Below are 19,798 nucleotides of genomic sequence, written 5' to 3'. Positions count from 1 at the left end.
TTTGTTAGCACAGAGCCCGACGCGGGGCTTGAACTCACGAACTGCAAGACCATGACCTGAACTGAAGTTGGACACTCAATCGACAGAGCTACCCAGGTGCCCCTGTTTTTAAAAAAAAATTCTTTTTTAACACTATCTCGAAGATTCTTAACAATGGGTGCTTCTCCAACTCAGTCAAAAAGCTTTAAATATGTTTATGCCAGGACTTAATTCCAGACATTCAGAGTCGGAGCCCTGAAGATCCCAGGGATTTAGAAGAAGCTTGCTGGGTGATGCCACACACACCAGATAACCACACCTAGCACCTTAGGGACCATGTCTTATCAGCGGCACTTTCTTTCTCTTTTATTATTATTTTTTTAATGATGACCCATTTTTGAGAGAGAGAGAGAGAGACAGAGCATGAATGGGGGAGGGGCAGAGAGAGAGGGAGACAAGAATCCGAAGCAGGATCCAGGCTCTGAGCTGTCAGCACAGAGCCCAACGCGGGGCTCGAACCCACAAGATCATGACCTGAGCCAAAATTAGATGGTTAAATGACTGAGCCACCCAGGCGCCCCTCTTTCTCTTTCCTTGATATTTTCCTCAGCCTCAGTCCCATCTTAAACACTGAAATCTAAACCTTCCTTTAACCCTTTGTTCTTTTTGTTTCCCTGCCAAACTCCTTGAACCAGTAATTAACTGAGTCTTACTTAGTGCCTCTACCTTTTTGCTGCCTGTTCAGTAGTCAACCCGCCAGGTCGACAATCCTAGCAAGCTTCTTCTAAAGGTCACCAATGACTAATAGTTAAACCTAAGGAGCATTTAATATTCCTTAGTTTGACCCGGCATTTGATCCTTTCATCCCTTTTACTCAGAGGCGTGATTCTCTTTTGGGTTTCCTCTAAAACTATGGTAACAACTTCTGCTTTGGGGGCTCCTCCTAATATGCCATCCCATTTCCCCATGGGATAGTCTTCCAGGGGTTGCATATACATCTTTATGTTGAAACCTTTCTGGTTTCTGTTTCTGGCCTTCACCTTTCTCCTAGTTCTCAAGCTGTATACCTAATACTGACCAGATGTATCCACGGATGTGACACGGGCACCGCAATTGCAGTGTGTCTGAAACCCGGAGTTGCTGCAGGTTTCTGGTAATATTAGCTTCTGGGTTCTAACTCCTTTCCCGTCCTTTTATGACTCCTGCCTCAGTTTATGCCTTCACTCCCTTTTGCCTGGGTTGCTGTATTCTCTCTTGTCTGGTCTCCCTGCTTCCAGTCTCTCCCAACACAAGTTCATCCATCCAAAACAGACTTTCTAAAACAAATCTGATCATGTCACCACTGTGCTTAAAACTCTTTCATGGCTCCCCATCCCCTCTTAGAAAAAGGGTATGGTGCAGAGTAGACAGGCTTTGGGGCCTTGCCCTAGCATCCTTGCCCTCCACTCCCCTATAGGACTTCTGAACCAGCCAGGCTCAGAGCCTGTTACTCATCCTTCTGCCCCCAGCACATATGGCTCATCTTTCCCACTCCAGGCTTCCCTGTGGTCTGGCAATACCTACAAAGGGGGAATATTATCAGGTCAGCTTGGCAGTGAGGTACCTGCTACAGAGTAGGGGCATGTCTATTGTTCACAACTTGTTTGTTTAAGTTTTATTTATTTAATCTCTATACCCAACAAAGGCTCGAACTCATGACACCAAGATCAAGAGTCACATGCTCTTCTGACTGAGCCAGCCAGGCACTCCTGTTCAAATTTTTAATTTGAAAATTTTCAAACATACAGAAATGATGAAAGAATAAAATAGTGAATACCTGGATACCACCCACCTAGAGTCAATGATGTAAAAACGTTAGCATTGTTCTTAACTCCTTTCTCACATACCTTATATTCTATTCATTAACAATTCCTTTTAGGGTCTTCTTTCAGAATATATCCAAAATCCAAATACTTCTCACCACCTCCTTTTCTGTGCACTGATCCAAACCAGCACCTCTGACCATGACCTTTAGCTTCCTCAAGCCTCCCTGCTTCCTCCTTGCTCTTTACAGTCTATTCCCAGCCAGCAGTCAGAGAGATCCTGTTAAGTCATTTGTCAGACTATGTCACTCCCTTGCTCAAAACCCCAGAATGTCTTTATTATTATTATTATTATTATTATTATTGTTTAATGTTTATTTATTTTTGAGAGAGAGACAGAGTGAGAGTGGGGGAGGGACAGAGAGGGAGACACAGAATCCAAAGTAGGCTTCAGGTTCTGAGCTGTCAGCACAGAGCCCAAAACGGGGCTCGAACCCACAAACCAGGAGATCATGACCTGAGTCCAAGTAGGACGTTTAACCGACTGAGCCACCTAGGCACCCCCAGAATGGCTTCTGTCTACCATCTTCTTCAGAGTAGAAGTTGACGTCCTCAGAGCGGCACACAAAGCCTGTTGAATGTGCCACCAATATCTCCACGTCTTCATCTGCTACTCCTCTTCCTCACTCTGCTGTAGCCTCAAAGGCCTTTCTCTATGTGGTTCTCCAAAGAGGCCAGGCACAGCCCATCTCAGGGCTTTTGTATTTTCTTTTCCTTTGCTTGTTAGGTCCCTCACCCTCCATTCTCCCCACCCCCATGTCTTTGGGCAGGACTCACTTCCTCACATTCTCAGTGAAACCCTCCCGTACCTACTTAAAATTGCATATTACTTGCCCCCTCACTCCCATACTCTCTAACCCTCTTTCCGGGTTTTTCTCCATAGCAATTATCACCACTTGATACACTATGCAGCTTTCACTTATTTATCTTCGTCATGGTCTATAAGCTCCACAAAGACAGGGATCCGTGTGCTGGGCTACTAGCTGCGCCTCCAGCACGTGGAAGGGCGCCTGGCACTAAGCCGAGCGCGGTCGGCTTCTGCGGAGTAATGCGACGCGTAGAGGAGAAAACATTGAAGTCTGGGAAGACCTTCGGAAGGGGTAAAGCTAACCGTCTGCACTTCCAACCTAGCCCTGAAGGGGTCAGGGCCAGCTCTGTACCTCAAGCCACGCCTACAGAGGGGCGGGACATCGGCCGGAAGCCGCCCCCCAGCGGAAGACGGACTGGGCAGTTTAGGCGGCCCCAGGCTCCTGCCCCGCCCGCGCGAAAGTGGGTGAAAGGTTGGCGGTGCCAGCGCTGCGGCTGGTGCAGTGGAGCAGGGCAGGCCCGGAACAGACTGACACAGTGCCGGCCAGACGGACGGACCATGGCAGACGAGGCGAAGCCTATCAGCCCACTCAAGAACCTGCTGGCCGGCGGCTTTGGCGGCATGTGCCTGGTGTTTGTGGGGCACCCGCTGGACACCGTCAAGGTGCGAGGAGACTGGGGCGCGCGCGGGCTGGAGGGAGGAGGCCCCGGCCAGGCGCAGAAAGCAGCGTCTCCCACGAGGCGCAGCCCGGGGCAGAAGCGGGGCCTGTGGGAGCTTCCGTGAGAAGTCCAGGGAATCTCCCTTTCGTTCTTTTTGGGGGTCGCAGAGAAGCTGTTCTTCGCTCCTCAAAGAGTCATACAGCGCAGAGGGAGCAGACTCTAACCGTCCACCAAGGGCTCTGATTTAAAGTTCTCGGTCCGGCATTGCGCCACCCCTATTCCTGGGGATAGGAAAGAAAAAGCACCTGCCCAAAGCTCTGATTGCAGCAAACCTTACAACATTACCAGCAGGATTGAAACAGGTCACCTGTTAAAGCCCTCCTCAGAAAGAGAGCTAGACAGAGGTACAATTATTCTAGAGATGTCTTTTGACACATTCCTATGGGGCCGAAGTGCCCCCATCATTTCCTTCTCACTTTCCCACCCCAGAGAGGAGGTTGGCCATCTTCAGCCTATCACCTCACATAAGCCTGATAGGCCTCCGGTGGGAAGTGATCATATCCTCAGGGATAAGCTCCTTCCAAGAAAAGCAGGTGACTGACTTCGCCCAGGGCCGCGTTGATCCTGACAACTCCCAGGTGAGGAAGCCATGGTCAAACAGAGGCTTTGGGAAGGAGGAAACTCATTAGGGCTTGTTCGCTGGTCTTCCTCACATCTTGCTTCAGTTCTTTCCCCTGCAGCACATTCAGCAAGACCTGCCTGGAGACCAAAGTCCATGCCCTGTGACTTAGCATTCAGAACTTTATCCTAGTTTTCTACCCTTATTTCTGGACACACATTTGGAGGAAATTGACAGATCGTGTCCAGGGTGGGCCTGTGGGGAGCCAACATGAGTCTTACAGGGTGGGAAGTCTGTGTAGGGGACTTAAGACTAGTATGAGAGAATTGTCTGGCCTCTCTTCCTATACTTGATCCATGTAGCCAGATATCTTGTAAGTTCGAGGCATTTGGGACCTCTCTTAAAACAAAACCCTCACTTGCTGCCTTATACAAGTATTGCTCTTACTTCTGTATCCTCTTGCCCTTCTTCCCCACAGATGTTACTCTCAGGAAGGGCTCAGTGATCTCTGTACTAAAGTGTAAATGACTGAAAATGTTCCCTGGCATTTTTAACAGCCAAAAAGCCGCTTTTTAGCTTAAAACCACAAATTGCTGATTGCAGTCCTTTTGACCTCAGAGAGGCACATGGGTTCCAGTCAAAGCCTGGCCTAGGGGCACCTTCAGAGGTCCAAGGTGACTAGCTGTTGCCTAAGAAGGCAAGAACTGCAGCACTTCAGAGTTGGAGCTTGGAAAGGCTGTGTGGTAGGTGGTAAAGGGCTGGCTGAGTTCTGACTGGAGAAGTGGAGAACCCAGACATTCTGGGCAGGGGAAGAGCAGAAGTGAAGGCAGATACTGGCTTGGCAGTGGGAATCAGGCTGTAAAATAAGATCAGCCATGGAGTACTTTAATGTTCTTGCTGGCTTGGATGGTTGACGTCATGATGGAACAGGTGTGAAATCTATACAGAATCACAGAAAGGTATCACTCAGAAGTTTTGATCCATCTCTCCCTCCTTACCGAGCTAGGGAGGTTGTGCCTGATTATGGAGGATCTGAAAGCCAATAAAAGGGATTTCAGATGTCAAGCGGTTCTGTTTTACATTTCTACTATTCTGTCCTATAAACTCCTCAGACTTGCATGGACTCTCCATTGCCTAGAAAGTGATTTCCTTATTGTGACATGTAAGGCCCTAACAAATATAAGAATAAGAGATTCTAAAGAAACAGAGGAAGAGCAGGGCGAAAATGGTGTTTTGAAAAGGTTAGTATGATAGCACCATGAGAAGGACTTGGAAGCAGAAGGACTCTGAGCAGGAAAAACAGCCAGGAAGTAGACTGCAGAAGTAACTGGATGTATCAGTTATCTATCGCATTATAACAACTTACCCTAAAATTTAGTGATACGAAACAATAACATTCATTAACTCTCATAGTCTTTCTGAGGCAGGGTTTTGGGAGCAGCTTAGGTGGATAGTCTGGCTTAGGGTTGTTTGTGAGGTTGCAGATGTTGGCTGGCATCCAGGATGAATAAAGAACTCTTGCAACTCAATAAAAAGACAAATAGCCCAATTGAAAAATGGGCAAAGGACTTAATGAATAAATATTAGACAAGCTTATAGAGACAGTAGATAAGTGATTGCAAGGGGCTTAGAGGAGCAAGGAATAGAGAGTAACTAGTAATGGTGTGGAGTTTCTTTTTGTGGTGATGAAAATGTTCTAAGTTGATTGTAATGAAGGTTGCACAACTCAAAATACTAAAAACCATTGAACTGTGCACTTTAAAAGGGTGAATTTTATGGTATGGAAATTATATCTTAAAAAGCTGTTGAGAAAAAGTACTGAACCAGGGTGCCTGGCTGACTCAATCGCTAGAGCATATGACTCTTGATTTTTGGGTCTTGAGTTTGAACACCACGTTGGGTGTAGAGATTACTTAAATTGCTTAAATTACCCAAAGACAGTGCCCTCCCCCCCCCCAAAAAAAAGATGTTGTATGGGACTACACTCATCTTAAGGATTGGCTTCCACGTGGTTCATTCCATGCTGGCAAGTTGGTGCTGGCTCTTGTCAGGAGGCCTTCTTTCTTCCATACATGGCCTCTCTAAGCTACTTGAGTGTCCTTATAACATGGTGACTGACTTCCCCCAAAGCAGATAACCTGAGATAGAGCCAGGCAGAAGCTGGCCTTTTTGTCACCTAGCCTTGGAAGTCATATAGCCTCAATACCACCATACTCTACTTGATAGAAGTAAGTTGGCTGAGTCTGGCCCACATTCAAGGGGAGTGAATTAGGACTTAAATTTGAAGGGGAAAGAGCATCAAGGAATTAGTGGACATAATTGAAAACCACTATACTGGGTAAGAATGGGTTAGGACTTGGCCTAGGAAAGGACTCAGACAGAGGAAGAAATTAGGATTCTGGAAGCATCTTGAAGGACCACTCCAATAGACTTGGTGCCCATGTCAGTAAGAGTAGGGAGAGCAATAGGAAGTAGTCAGAGGTGATGCTATGGTTTCAAATCCTGAGGTAGCTAGGTCGCTCTGGCACAACTGGAACATTCATCAGGAAGGTGAGATTCCAGAGGTGATTTGAGTAGGGAGATCTTTACTTGGAAGTTGGAAGTATAGCCCTAAAGATGGGAGAGAAGGTCTGGAGATGGCCAAGTGATAGTCATCACTGAGTAGCAGCTGAAGCCCTGCAATCTGAGTTTTCTGAATGGGATCATGGACCACATGGGTAGGGTGCTAAGCCTGAAGAATGCCCGGAGTAGAAAAGGAGACAAAGGAGGGAGTTCTAAGAAGGGAGGTTTCAAGAAGAGACATTTTGAAGCACTGTATATATCAAAAGGTCAAGAAGGATGAGGATCAGCAGAAGTGGCATTAAATCCACCTTACTCCAGGGGTGCCTGGGTGGCTCAGTTGGTTAAGCGGTTGGTTAACCAGGGGTGCCTGGGTGGCTCAGTTGGTTAACTCTTGATTTTGGCTCAGGTCATGCTCTCATGGTTCGTGAATTTGAGCCCCATGTCAGGCTCACACTGGCAGTGCAGATCCTGCTTAGGATTCTATCTCTCCTCTTTCTGCCCCTCCCCAGCTTGCACTCTCCTTCTCTCTCAAAATAAATTTACAAATTTTTAAATACATTTAAAAAATCCACCTTACTCCAGAATGCTTTTGTGGAGTGCCTTACCTAACCACCAGCATGCCACCACAAATAGGAAGCTGGTCATAACTATTGGCATATCACTTGAACTCTGTAAACCCAGCCTTCTTATCTGTAAACTGGGAATACCTATCCCATTGGGTCATTGTGGGATCCATTAGGTAAGAAATAAGTGGTGGAAGTGACTAGATGAGGGGAAAAAAAGGCATGCTACTAATGACATGTGAGTACAGAGTTTGAATAAATTGGAGGAAAGAGAAGTCTGAATGTAGCAGGTTAAGCAAGTGCCAAAGACATGTACACAGGCACAACTATTCTCTGTTCAGAGTTTGGCAAGCAGTTCTGTTTCTGGGAGATGATTGTGTTTTAACTTCTGGTTTCAGGTCCGACTGCAGACACAGCCCCCAAGTTTGCCTGGACAGCCACCCATGTATTCTGGGACCTTTGACTGTTTCCGGAAGACACTTGTTAGAGAGGTATGGTATCTAGGTGTTGGGCATTCCTCTTACTCAGAGGACCACATTCACAGAGTTGGTTTGTTGCTTCCCTGGGGGGATAGGGTGTCTTTCTGTTGGAGGGCTAGCCCACAGCTGCGGCTCTCTCACTGTGCCATCCCATGCCCTCCTGTTGTTGCTCTGGACTCTTTGATGGTTCCAGCTGCTGTTTTATATGGATGACTAAAGCTAACAAAATGGTTTTCTCATTTGAAAGGCAGAATTCAGGGTGCTTAGGTGTCACCCAGATAAAGAAGGGAGACTGCTAAGTGATGGATTAAGCCTTGGGGGAGAAGTTGTTCCCAGGGTTCCCACAGGATCCATGCCCAAGATGGTGCTGCCTTTTTTTCTTTAAGGCATTCTTTCTTTCATCTGTGCTTCCCAGAGCTGAGTCTCATTGGTGTCCCATTGAGGCTTTAGGCTTTGGATCTGCCCCATATCCTCTGCGCTGGTGGAAGAAAGGCAGGGTTTACATGCCTCTTGGTCAAGGAACACTGAGCATCTGTTAGGTGGCTTGGCAGTGTGCTGGGTCATGGGGGCCTGGTGAGAATGGCTTGTACAAACCCAACTCCCTGCAGGGTTGAATAGGTTTCCTTCGTCCATATGCATGCACATCCTTGGTTTTTGCTGTGCCAAACTGACCTCTCTGCTTTCTGAAACTGCCAGAGGTCTTGGCTCTGCTGCGTGGAAGTGGGTGGGCCAGGATGGTGGAAGGAAGGCTAACCAGGAGGCAAGGGCTTAGTTAGGCCCTTAGGACTTGGACATGCTTTTCAGCCCCGGCAGGGAGCTGTAGGCTTTGGAACGACTTTGTCACATGCTGCTTTTGTAGATCCTCCTCAGAACCTCCTCTTCCCCCTTCACTCTTTACTGTTTTCTGCCTTTGCACTTTGTCCTCAGACAGTCTGCTTACAGGTTGTGACAATGTTAGACCTTTGCAGGACCCAGGAGTGCCGACTGGTACAGTTGTGCCCCTTTAGTTCAGGAAAGAAGATTGGTTGTGGGTGCCCAGGATCTGCAGAGAGACAGGTTCTCCAGCCTGTGTCCGTGGACTCTCCAGGTGTGGAGCACCACCCTATTTCTCCTGCGGTTCTATCTTAAGCAGCAACTATAGGGGCACCTGGGTGGCACAGTTGGTTGAGCGTCCGACTTCGGCTCAGGTCATGATCTCGCGGTTCGTGAGTTTGAGCCCCACGTTGGACTCTGTGCTGACAGCTTGGAGCCTGGAGCCTGCTTCGGTTTCTGTCTGTCTCCCTCTCTCTCTGCCCCTTCCCCACTTGTGCTTTGTCTCTCGCTGGCTCTCAAAAATGAATAAACGTTAAAAAAAAAAATGTAAAAGTGGGAATGCAAGCTGGTGCAGCCACTCTGGAAAATAGTATGGAGGTTCCTCAAAAAACTAAAAATAGAATTACCCTATGACCCAGCAATTGCACTATTAGGCATTTATCCAGGGGATATAGGTGTGCTGTTTCGAAGGGACACCTGCACCCCCATGTTTATAGCAACACTATCAACAATAACCAAAGTATGGAAAGAGCCCAAATGTCCATCGATGGATGAACGGATAAAGAAGATGTGGTATATATATACAATGGAGTATTACTCAGCAATCAAGAAGAATGAAATCTTGCCATTTGCAACTACATGGATGGAACTGGAGGGTATTATGCTAAGTGAAGTTAGTCAGAGAAAGACAAAAATCATATGACTTCACTCATATGAGGACTTTAAGAGACAAAACAGATGAACATAAGGGAAGGGAAACAAAAATAATGTAAAAACAGGGAGGGGGACAAAACAAGAGACTCATGGAGAACAAACAGGGTTACAGGAGGGGTTGTGGGGGGGGGGGGTGGGGGAAATGGGTAAGGGGCACTAAAGAATCTACTCCTGAAATCATTGTTGCGCTATATGCTAATTTGGATATAAATTTTTAAAAATACAAAATTAAATTTAAAAAGTGTAGAACAAAATGAGCAACTATAACATTTGTTTTTAAAATTATTCCTTATTTTGTATTAAAGTGATACAAGCACTTGGGTTTGTTACTGAAAGGCTTGTAACAAAGCAGCAAAATGATTTATCCACCTCTTCTCCAGAGGTAATTTTTTTCAGCTTTTCCAGTTGTTTATGCTGTTTCTACCTAAAAAAATATACATTTACAACTATATTTAATACACTTTTTATATGTGTTAGCTACCTATTTGTGGTAGATGATTTTAAGTCTTACATTTCTTTTTTAATGCTTTTTAAAAAATATTTATTAAACTTTTTTTTAATGTTTATTTATTTTTGAGAAAGAGAGCACAAGTGGAAGAGGGGCAGCAAGAGAGGGAAACACAGAATCTGAAGCAGGCTCCAGGCTCTGAGCTGTCAGCACAGAGCCCTATGCAGGGCCCAAACTCACAAACCGCGAGATCATGACCTGAGCTGAAGTCAGATGCTTGACAGACTAAGCCACCCAGGTGCCCCTATTTATCTATTTTGAGAGAGAGGAAAAAGCACACACATGCGCACACGCAGGGGAGTGGCTGAGAGAGAGAACCCCAAGCAGGCCCCGCGCTGTCAGCACAAAGCCCAATGTAGGGCTTGAACTCAAACCGTGAGATTGTGACCTGAGCCTAAACCAAGAGTCACACTTAACCAACTGAGCCACCCAGGTGCCCCTAGTCTTACATTTCTTTATGCCCTTTCTGCCCTGCCTGTATAGTTTTATCATATGTTGTGGTTTAATTCAATTTACTGTTTTCATGATTACAACTTTATATATTTTTTTCCTCTTAAGTAATATAGTATGATGCGCATTTTATTTCTTGTGTGACTTTTTGTTTTTCTTGAGGTTAGGTAAAATAATTGTGTCAGTTTCTTTTGCTTGTGTTTCTTTGAATTGCTGTCTTGGTTATCTTGTACCTAAGAAAGCTCTGTGGAGTACCTTTCTGTTTGGTTTTCCACACTGCCTAAACAGTTGTAATCTATTCTTCCACTGTGAGTTGTTTTGCTTTGTTTTTTTTGTTTTTTGTTTTTTTTGGGAAACTTCCCTTCTGGGGTCCTCTATCCTCATACTCTTGTGTGGACTGGCTTCTTTCCAGGCCCACAGTACCCAACGCCATCCCAGAAGCCTCCTTTACCTCTCTTGGGCTCAACCCTTGGTCTCCTGGGTCCCAAATCTTTTTCCCTGGTTACGAACCTCATTTGGTTGGGATATCTGTTTGTCTGTTTATTGGCTACTGGCATAGTTGATTTTATCACAAACTACATGAGTGAAAATTGATGTGCAGTCTTACTATTGTTTCTAATAATAAAAACCCTATATCTTAGTACTTGGAAAATACAAAAATTTCTTAATTACCTGTCATCTCACTCCGAGGAAGTCAGATCACATTATACATCTTATCTTCTAGCCTGCCTTTTTAGTGGTCTCTAAGTAGACTTAATAGCATCTTCTCATGTTACAGTGTGATTTAATGGCCGTGTGATAGTCCATTTATGGAATTCCCATCATTTGTCTTGTTAATCTCCTATTTGGGAGTTTTTTGGATTATTCCAAAATTTTGGGAGTTTATAAATGCCTAATGTCATTCTCTTTTTACATCTCTGAGTATTTTCTTAGAATAAACTTCTAGACACAGAATTTCCTGATGAAAGGGCATGCTGCATATTGCCAGATTGCTTTCCAGAATAAAAGCTGTTTCTGGTTTCTTCAGCAGTGTATAAAAGGACAACTATTTCTGGGGGTTTCTTCCTTTTGTTTTGTTTTTTTTTTTTTAAGTTTATTTATTTTGAGAGAGAGAGAGAAAGAGATGCAGGAGGAGAGAGAGAGAATGCCAAGCAGGCTCTGCACCATCAGCACAGAACCCAAGGCAGGACTCAAACTCATGAACTGTGACATCATGACCTGAGCTGAAACCAAGAATTGGACACTTAATCGACTGAGCCACCCAGGCTCCCAGGGGTTTTTCTTCCTTTTGAAAGTTCTCTTCACTCGGAGAAGAGGTGAAGGAAGGAAGCCACAGTTTAGAGGACACAGTACGTTGCTGTTTCAGCGGTATAAAGGGTACTTGTGTCTATAAACAGCTTCTGTTTCTGTGATTCCTTGCAGGGCATCACGGGGCTATATCGGGGCATGGCTGCCCCCATCATTGGGGTCACCCCCATGTTCGCTGTGTGCTTCTTTGGGTTTGGTTTGGGGAAGAAACTGCAACAGAAATGCCCAGAGGATGTGCTCAGGTGAGTACTTACAGGTCTGGAGCACTTGAAGCTGTTCCGCCTGGTGGTGTGACATGGGTCAAAGTGAAAAATCTTGGCAGATAGGGAGTGGCTGTCCCTCTGGACCCCTAACACTGGCTCCTGGTTGCTCCACATGAGGGAGGTACTTGAGCTTCTTTTGCCCTGTGAACCAAAGGGAAAAAGAAAACAACCCCAAATCCTCCCCCATCGTCCCTACCAGGTTGTCATAATATCTTCTATGAAGTAGTATCACTTACTGTGGATATTAGTAATATCAACCCCATAGCATTGAGAGGTCTGAATGTGAAAAAGTATGTAAAATGCCATGAACAGTCCCCAGTGCTACAGCAATGACAACAGCCGCCTTGTCTTCCATCCCCTGCTTGGGAAAAGGGAAGGACCCTTAACCAACTGAGTCACCCAGGTGTTTCTCAATTTTTTTTTTTTTTTTTTTTTTTTAGTGTTTATTTGTTTTTGAGAGAGAGAGAGTGTGTGTGTATGAGCAGGGGAGGGGCAGAGAGAGAGGGAGACACAGAATCCAAAGCAGGCTCCAGGCTCTGAGCTGTTAGCACAGAGCCCGACGCAGGGCTTGAATTCATGAACCAGGAGATAATGACCTTAGCCGAAGTTGGACACTTAACTGATTGAGCCACCCAGGTGCCTCTCAATTTTTTTTTAATTAAACCTTTTTAAATTTTTAATTGAAGTATAGTTGACACATAATATTAGTTTCAAGTATATAATGTAGTGATTCAACAATTACATACATTATGAAATGCTCACACAGTAAGTGTAGTTCCCATCTGTCACCATACAAAGTTATTACATAGTGACTATATTCACTATGATGTACTTTTCATGAGACCAGCTTCTTGGCATGCAGGGGGATTCAGAGTGGAAACATGGGATGATAAGATGTCCTCAGTCTGAGACTTGCAGGGTGACAACAACTCCTGGGAAGGGCTGCAGGCAGCACAGATCCCACAGAGGCTGGCCAGGCCTAGGTCCAAGAGTTTGAGGGAGGAAGCCCAGGGTGCTGTGTGGTTGTTTTCTGTCACTACTTCAGGCCACAGCATGCTGAGTAAGGGTCTAGGACGTAGATGAGATGCTTATAATGTGAAACTATTTCTGGAGTCCTTGTGACCCTCTGAATGTGACAAGCTTCTATAAATAGCCACAGGTGGCCACAAATGTGAATGTGTATGGGGTCCTTTTGAAGTTGTGTTTGGCTGTTAGTAGTCCAAATGTCCCAGGGACACATGTCTTCTCTGAGAAGCTGGTATTCTAGCTCATGTACCAGCTCATAGTTATACTGGGGCCATGCACTAAAACCCCCAGTGGGGTCATTGTTAGTACTTAGACCTGTGGGTTGTATTCCCTGTACAATCACATCAGCATACAAAGAAATACCCTTCCTGCTTGAGCAAAGGTTGAGACACTGAGGACCCCACTCGTATAATCTTGCCATGTTTTAAATTCTGGACATCAGCCCTGCCATGTTTCCCCTCCCTGCAGTGGTATTTGAGGATAGTATGGAAATGAGCATTACCAGGATCTTGGAGTGGATCCCCAAGAAGGTTCAGACTCACAGATACCAGCATAGGGTGGGGGTGGGGAGTGGCAGAATGGGCCAGGCAGTCATAGAGTGTCTAAAGAGTTCTCTGGGCACACACAGAGAACCCATTCAGAGAAAAGTCCTTATTCCCAAGAGATGGGGATGTGCCTGGCCTGGAGTATGGGCATCCTGCAAAGTACAGAGCATGTTGGTCTCCTGAGGAGAACTTCAGTTGCTGAGAGGGCTCCTCTTGGAGACAGCAGTGTGAACTGTGTCTGTGAAGGAGGCCGTGCATGAAAGCAAGTCTCTTGACTGTTCGACATCCAACCTGTGTGCTAGGTCTGCATGCCTGAGGTATATGTGTGGGCCCTGCCTGGAGTGAGAATATAAAACAACAACAACAAAAACAGGGCTGTTGAAACTTATGCCCTACCTAGAGGGAAGGACTGCAGTAGATGTCTCTCTACCCCGTTTGACATCTGTTCTCCAGGTCTTGGGCTCTTGTTGAGTGGGACCCGGCTGAAGGCTCAACTGTCAGAGGTTGGGGTCAGGAGGGGCCTGAGGCTCTGGCAAGTAACTGAAGATTTTTAGTAACCTTTCTTAAATTGTGGAGGCTCTGTTGAGATGTTAATTATAGCTTTGTGCTCCATTGCCTCTTGGTGACCCTTGTATTACTAATAGAAAAGGAGATGCCAGAGGTAGCACAGACAGCTGTGTGCTATAGATACCTGGAGCCTCACCTCCAAATACTTCGTGTGGTTTATTCTGTAGGGGCCAGGGTGAGGATCCATCTCTCTGGCTGCTGAGGGTTCATTCCCTGCCCAGAGGGCTACAGAACTCATCATGCCTCTCTGGGTACCATCCCTGTCTGGGCCTTTTTCAGCATCTTAACAGCATACTCTTTGCAATTGGCCTGGGTGCCCTTCATCCTGTGGAAATGGCCACAACTGTCCCCCCAGCCTTGATGCTGTCTCGCTTGAGTCTTGGCTTAAAATGTTCTCGGGCCCTTGCTGATCCAGAGGAAGTGAGATTGGAGCGAAACTGGGGTTGACTGAGACCCAAATCTTGAGTTGGAGGCTTTTTTCCACAACAACCCTGAGTTTTACAAATGGGGAGTCAAGGCTCAGTGAAGCCTAAAAACTAATCTGTAGTCATTGTGCATGACAGGCCCAGGCAGGGAACTATGTCTCACTATAAAGCTTCTGTGGGTGAGGCCAACCGAGTGTGCAGGTAGCCTTCTTGACCAAGCTCATATTACTCTTGGTACTGAGACCTCTGCCCTGGAAAATTTGACCTCAGAATACACCTAGAACTTTGCTTTTGTGCAAAATATGGTTTATTTCTGCTGGGCTTCTGCCTAGTCCAAGTGCTTATTTTTTCTTACAAAGTCATCCTTTGTGCTGGGATTGCTGCTGTCCTGGGTGGTTAGTCACAGGGGTTGCCTCTGGTTTTTGTCTTCAATACAGCTACCCCCAAATATTTGCAGCTGGGATGTTATCTGGTGTATTCACCACGGGAATTATGACCCCTGGAGAACGGATCAAGTGCTTGCTACAGGTAAGAGTATGAGCTGATGTGGGGGAATGTGATCTGGCGGGGAGGCAGCTAGCTTTTTCCATTCAGTATGCAATTTTGTGTGGATGTTTATGCCCTTTCACCCTTTATAAAGGCTTCAGGTCAGGTGTGCAAAACAGTTTCGAGGTTTTCAAGAGCATGGAAGCAATCGTAGTAGAATCGAGAACCAGGACACTGTAACAAACCAACCAAAATGTCACACCTGTGATGTGTCATTCTAGACTTATCCACTCTTATTAACAGTACTTCAGGAACTCTGAAAGGTGAACCGTGTTTCTTCAGAGGTGGAAGGGAGGCTACTTCTACCTGTGTATCTTATGTCTCTACCAGTTGCCCAAAGACTCAGTGCCCTTTGAGTACCTGGCTCATTGACAGCCAAGGGTGTGAATTGGTCTCCTGCCTTACCATACAGGCTCCTTTTAAAACAAAGAAGTTACTGCTGTTTTCTTCTAATAGCTGAAGTAATTTAACACATAATTCTTGCTAGAAAATTTTGATAATGCAGAGAAGCACAAAGAAAAAAATGTATTTATCACCCATGATACCACCCCACTGAGGTAACCACTGGTATGTTTTTGTGTGAATTCTTCTAGCCTTTTTGGTAAACATGTATGTTAGGAAATGTTAACTTTTGAAATAAAATTGAGGTCACATAATGCATTAGTTTTATAACCAGCTTTTTTCACTTGATGTATCCTAATTTTCTGTGGTTGTTTTTTCTCAAGCATCATGTTCTGTATCTTATTTCATTACATGGCTGTCATTTACCCAATAATTCCTTATCTGGGGGCATGACAAATTATATACGATAGCGAAGATCTTTATAACTAAGTTTTTGTGTGTATATCTGATTCTTTTCTTTTCTTTTCTTTTTTTTAATGTTTATTTGTTTTTGAGAGAGAAAGCAGGGGAGGGGCAGAGTGAGAGGGAGACAGAGGATCTGAAGCAGGCCCCTGCTGTCAGCACAGAGCCCAGTGTGGGACTCCAACGCACTAACTGTGAGATCTTGACCTGAGCCAAAGTAGGAAGCTCAACTGACTGAGCCACCCAGGCACCCCATGTATACCTGATTATTTTCTTAGAATAAATGTCCAGACATGAAATTAGTATGTTTAAATGTGTGTACATTTATTTATTTATCTATCTATTTATTTATTTAAACTTTGTTTATTTTGAGGTGGGGGGACAGGGAGAGAGCTAGAGAGACAAAGAGAATCCCAAGCAGTCTCCATACTGTCAGCATAGAGCTCAATATGGGGCTTGATCCCATGAACCATGAAATCATGACCTGAGCCAAGATCAAGAGTCGGACGCTTAACCAACTCAGCCACCCAGGCACCCCCTAAAGGTGTATACTTTAAAAAGTTTTTAAAACATATTACCAAATGGCCCTCCTATAAAGGCCTATCCCTTTCTATTCTCAGTCAATAATACAGGAGCACCCACTGACCAGGAAACTCTGCAGCATCTAATTTACAATTTCTGCCAGTCTGATGGGTGAAAAATTTGCATTGTTTTAATTTTTTCATGTTTTTATTTTTTTAAATGGTTGTTTTTGAGAGAGCACAAGTGGGAAGGGGCAGAGAGAGAGGGACAGAGGATCTGAGGTGGGCTCTGCATTGACAGGCAGCCTGATGTGGGGCTCGGACTCACGAACCACAAGATCATGACCTGAACTGAAGTCGGTCACTCAACCAACTGAGCCACCAGGAACCCCAATTTTTCTTGCTTTTAAATGATAGTGAGGTTAATTACTCTGATGAATATTAGTTGTTTGTATTGTTTCTTTATGAAGTACCTATTTTTCTTTGCTCATTTGTTTTTTTGGCTTATAAAAGCTTTGGACGTGTTAAGGTTGTTAATTACTTACTGTATGTGGCAAGTCTTTTACATGGTTTGCATTTGTCATTTAATTTTGTGTATTTTTTTGAGCTTTTAACAGTGCAAGCTTTATTCCAATTTTGTGTATTTTTTAATTAAGCTTTTTATTTTGAGATAATTATAGATGTATGTGCACTTGTAAAAAATAATGTAAAGGGAAAAATAATAATACAGAGAGATCACATGTACCCTTTATCCAGTTTTCCCATAAAGGTAACATCTTGTAAAACCCTAGAACAATATTACATCCAGAATATTGATATTGATATGGTAAAGATACAGAATATTTCCATCATTGCCATGGCCACATCCATTTTCCTTCTCCCACTCTAGTTCTTAACTGGCCCAGCAACCACGAGTCTATACTCCATTTCTATAATTTTATAATTTCAAGAATGTTATATAAATGGAATCATACTATAGTAAAGTTCTCAAGTAAACTTTTTGGATTGGCTTTAACAAATTTTTTTTGTAATTATGAATTCTTTTTTGGGGGAGGGGGAGGGACACACCGGGGGTGGAGGGGTGGGGCACAGACAGGATCTGAAGCAGGCTCTGCACTGACTGACAGCAACAAGTCCAACGTGGGACTTGAACTCACAAACTGAAATGATGACCTGGGCCAAAGTCGGATGCTTAATTGACTGAGCCACCCAGGCGCCCCTGGATTGGCATTTTTAACTCAACATAATTTTCTGGAGATTCACCAGATTGTTGCATGTATGAATTATTCATTTCTCTTTAATAGTCCATGGTGTGTTTAACTTTTCATCCATTGAAGGACATCTGGGTTGTTTCCAGTTTGGTGCTGTTATGAATAAAGATGGTATAAACATTTGTATTCAGAGGTTTTGCTGAGAAAATAAGTTTTCATTTCTCTGGGATAAATGCCCAGGAGTACAATTGTTGAGTCATATGGTAGTTGCATGTTTAGGGTTTTTTTTTTTTTTTTTTTTTTAAAGAGAGAGAACAAACATGGGAGAGGGGCAAAGGAAGAGAGAGAGAAAGAGAGAGAGAGAGAGAGAGAGAGAGAGAGAATCTTAAGCAGGCTTCTCGCTCAGCACAGAGCCCAATGTGGGGCTCGATCACGCAATCCTGGGATCATGACCTGAGCCAAAATTAAGAGGCGGAAGCTCAACCACTGAACCGTCTAAGCCACCCAGGTGCCCCTTTACTGTTGAGTTTTTAGAGTCCTTTATTCTAGATACTAGTGGTTTAAACTAATAAGAACAAATACTATGCTTGATCTTAGCCAAAATGCCGAGAAGTGATAGATAGATACCAGTGGTTTGACAGATACATGGTTTGCAAATATTTTCTCTCAGTTTATAGTTTGGCTTTTCATCCTCTTAACAGAGTATCTTGAGCAAACATTTTCTTTTTAATGTTTATTTTGTGCTCCCTCTCTGTGTGGGGAAGGGGCAGAGAGAGGGGGAGAGAGAGAATCCCAAGCAGGCTCAGAGCCCGGTGCAAGGCTCGAACTCATGAACCATAAGATCATGACCTGAGTCAAAACCAAGAGTCAGATGCTCAACTGACTGAGCCATCCAGGAACCCCTTGAGCAAACATTTTTAATTTTAATAAAGTTGGGTTTGTTAATTTTTCTTTTATGGATTGGACTTTAGGTATTTGAGGCATTGGGTCTCTTTACCTAGCCTGAGATCCCAGATTTTCTTCTGTGCTTTTTTCTAAGTATTCTATTTTTTTTTTTTTTTTTTTTTTTTTAGAAACAAAAGAGAGAGACAAAGCAGGAGAAGGGCAGGGTCAGAGAGGGAAGGAGACACAGAATCCAAAGCAGGCTCCAGGCTCTGAGCTATAAGCACAGAGCCTGATGCGGGGCTCGAACTCATGAACTGAGATCATGACCTGAGCCGAAGTCAGACACTTAACTGCCTGAGCTACCCAGGTGTCCCTAAGAATTCTGTTTATAGTTTAACATTTTACATTTAAGTATGTGACCCCATTTTGAATGAATTTGTATATAATGTACAAAAATTTGCCTATGGCTGTCCAATTGCATCAGTGCCACTTGTTGAAAAGACTTATCTTACTTCACTGAATTGTTTACATTATGTTAAAAATCAACTCAGCATAGCAGCACCTGGGTGGGCTCATGCAGTTAAGCCTCTGACTCTTGGTTTCGGCTCAGGTCATGATCTCATGGTTCACAAGTTTGAGCCCTACATCAGGCTCTGCGCTGACAGTGTGGAGCCTTCTTGGACTCCTTTGTTTTCTCTCTCTCTGCCCTTCCCCTGCTCATGCTCTCCCTCTCTCTCTCTCAAATAAATAATAAACTTAAAAAAGAATCAACTGGGCATATTTGTGTGGATCTACTGCTTTGTTCTGTATTTCCTTCCATTGATCTATATGTCTATCCTTTTACTAATACTACACAGTCTTGATTAATATAGGCATGTACTAAGTCTTGAAATTGAGTAGACTGATACCTCCCACTTTATTCTTAAAAAAAAAAAAACCCTTATTCTAGCTATTCTAATTGCTTTGTATTTCCATATAAACTTTAGGGTAATATAGAAAATTGAGAAAAATTTTGCTGAGATATATGTTAAATCTATAGGTCAATTTGGATGAAATTGATACTGTTTTGAGTCTTCCAATCCATGGACATGGTATGTCTCTCCATTTATTTAGAACTTTAATTTCTTTCATCAGTACTGTGTACTTTTAAGCATCTAAATCCTGTACATGTTTCTTTAAATTTATATTTAAGTCTTCTCTCTTTTTTTGACTTTCAAAAATGGCATTGTAGGGGTGCCTGGCTGGCTCAGTTGGTAGAGCATGTGACTCTTGATCTCAGGGTTGTGAGTTCAAGCCCAAGTGTTAGGTACAGAGATTAAAAATAAAATCTTTTTGGGGCGCCTGGGTGGCGCAGTCGGTTAAGCATCCGACTTCAGCCAGGTCACGATCTCGCGGTCCGGGAGTTCGAGCCCCGCGTCGGGCTCTGGGCTGATGGCTCAGAGCCTGGAGCCTGTTTCCGATT

The 19,798-nt window shown here is 44.3% G+C and overlaps 1 protein-coding gene and 1 pseudogene across 1 annotated transcript in view; one reads left to right on the top strand and one right to left on the bottom strand.

The window, feature by feature from the left end:
* Nucleotides 1-3,087: 3,087 nt before the first annotated feature.
* The window catches only part of SLC25A20 (solute carrier family 25 member 20), a 29,188-nt gene continuing 12,477 nt past the window's right edge, over nucleotides 3,088-19,798 (top strand). The window contains exons 1-4 of the mRNA XM_030306700.1: nucleotides 3,088-3,312; nucleotides 7,451-7,543; nucleotides 11,658-11,785; nucleotides 14,807-14,897. Of these exons, the coding sequence (XP_030162560.1) occupies nucleotides 3,208-3,312; nucleotides 7,451-7,543; nucleotides 11,658-11,785; nucleotides 14,807-14,897 (417 nt within the window). The 5' untranslated portion in view covers nucleotides 3,088-3,207. The remainder of the gene's footprint in view (nucleotides 3,313-7,450; nucleotides 7,544-11,657; nucleotides 11,786-14,806; nucleotides 14,898-19,798) is intronic.
* Nucleotides 17,973-18,068, bottom strand: LOC115509547 (annotated as a pseudogene).

This window comes from Lynx canadensis, chromosome A2, assembly GCF_007474595.2.
Source record: "Lynx canadensis isolate LIC74 chromosome A2, mLynCan4.pri.v2, whole genome shotgun sequence".
Lineage (NCBI taxonomy): Eukaryota > Metazoa > Chordata > Mammalia > Carnivora > Felidae > Lynx > Lynx canadensis.
This window is presented reverse-complemented; position numbering and strand designations above follow the sequence as displayed.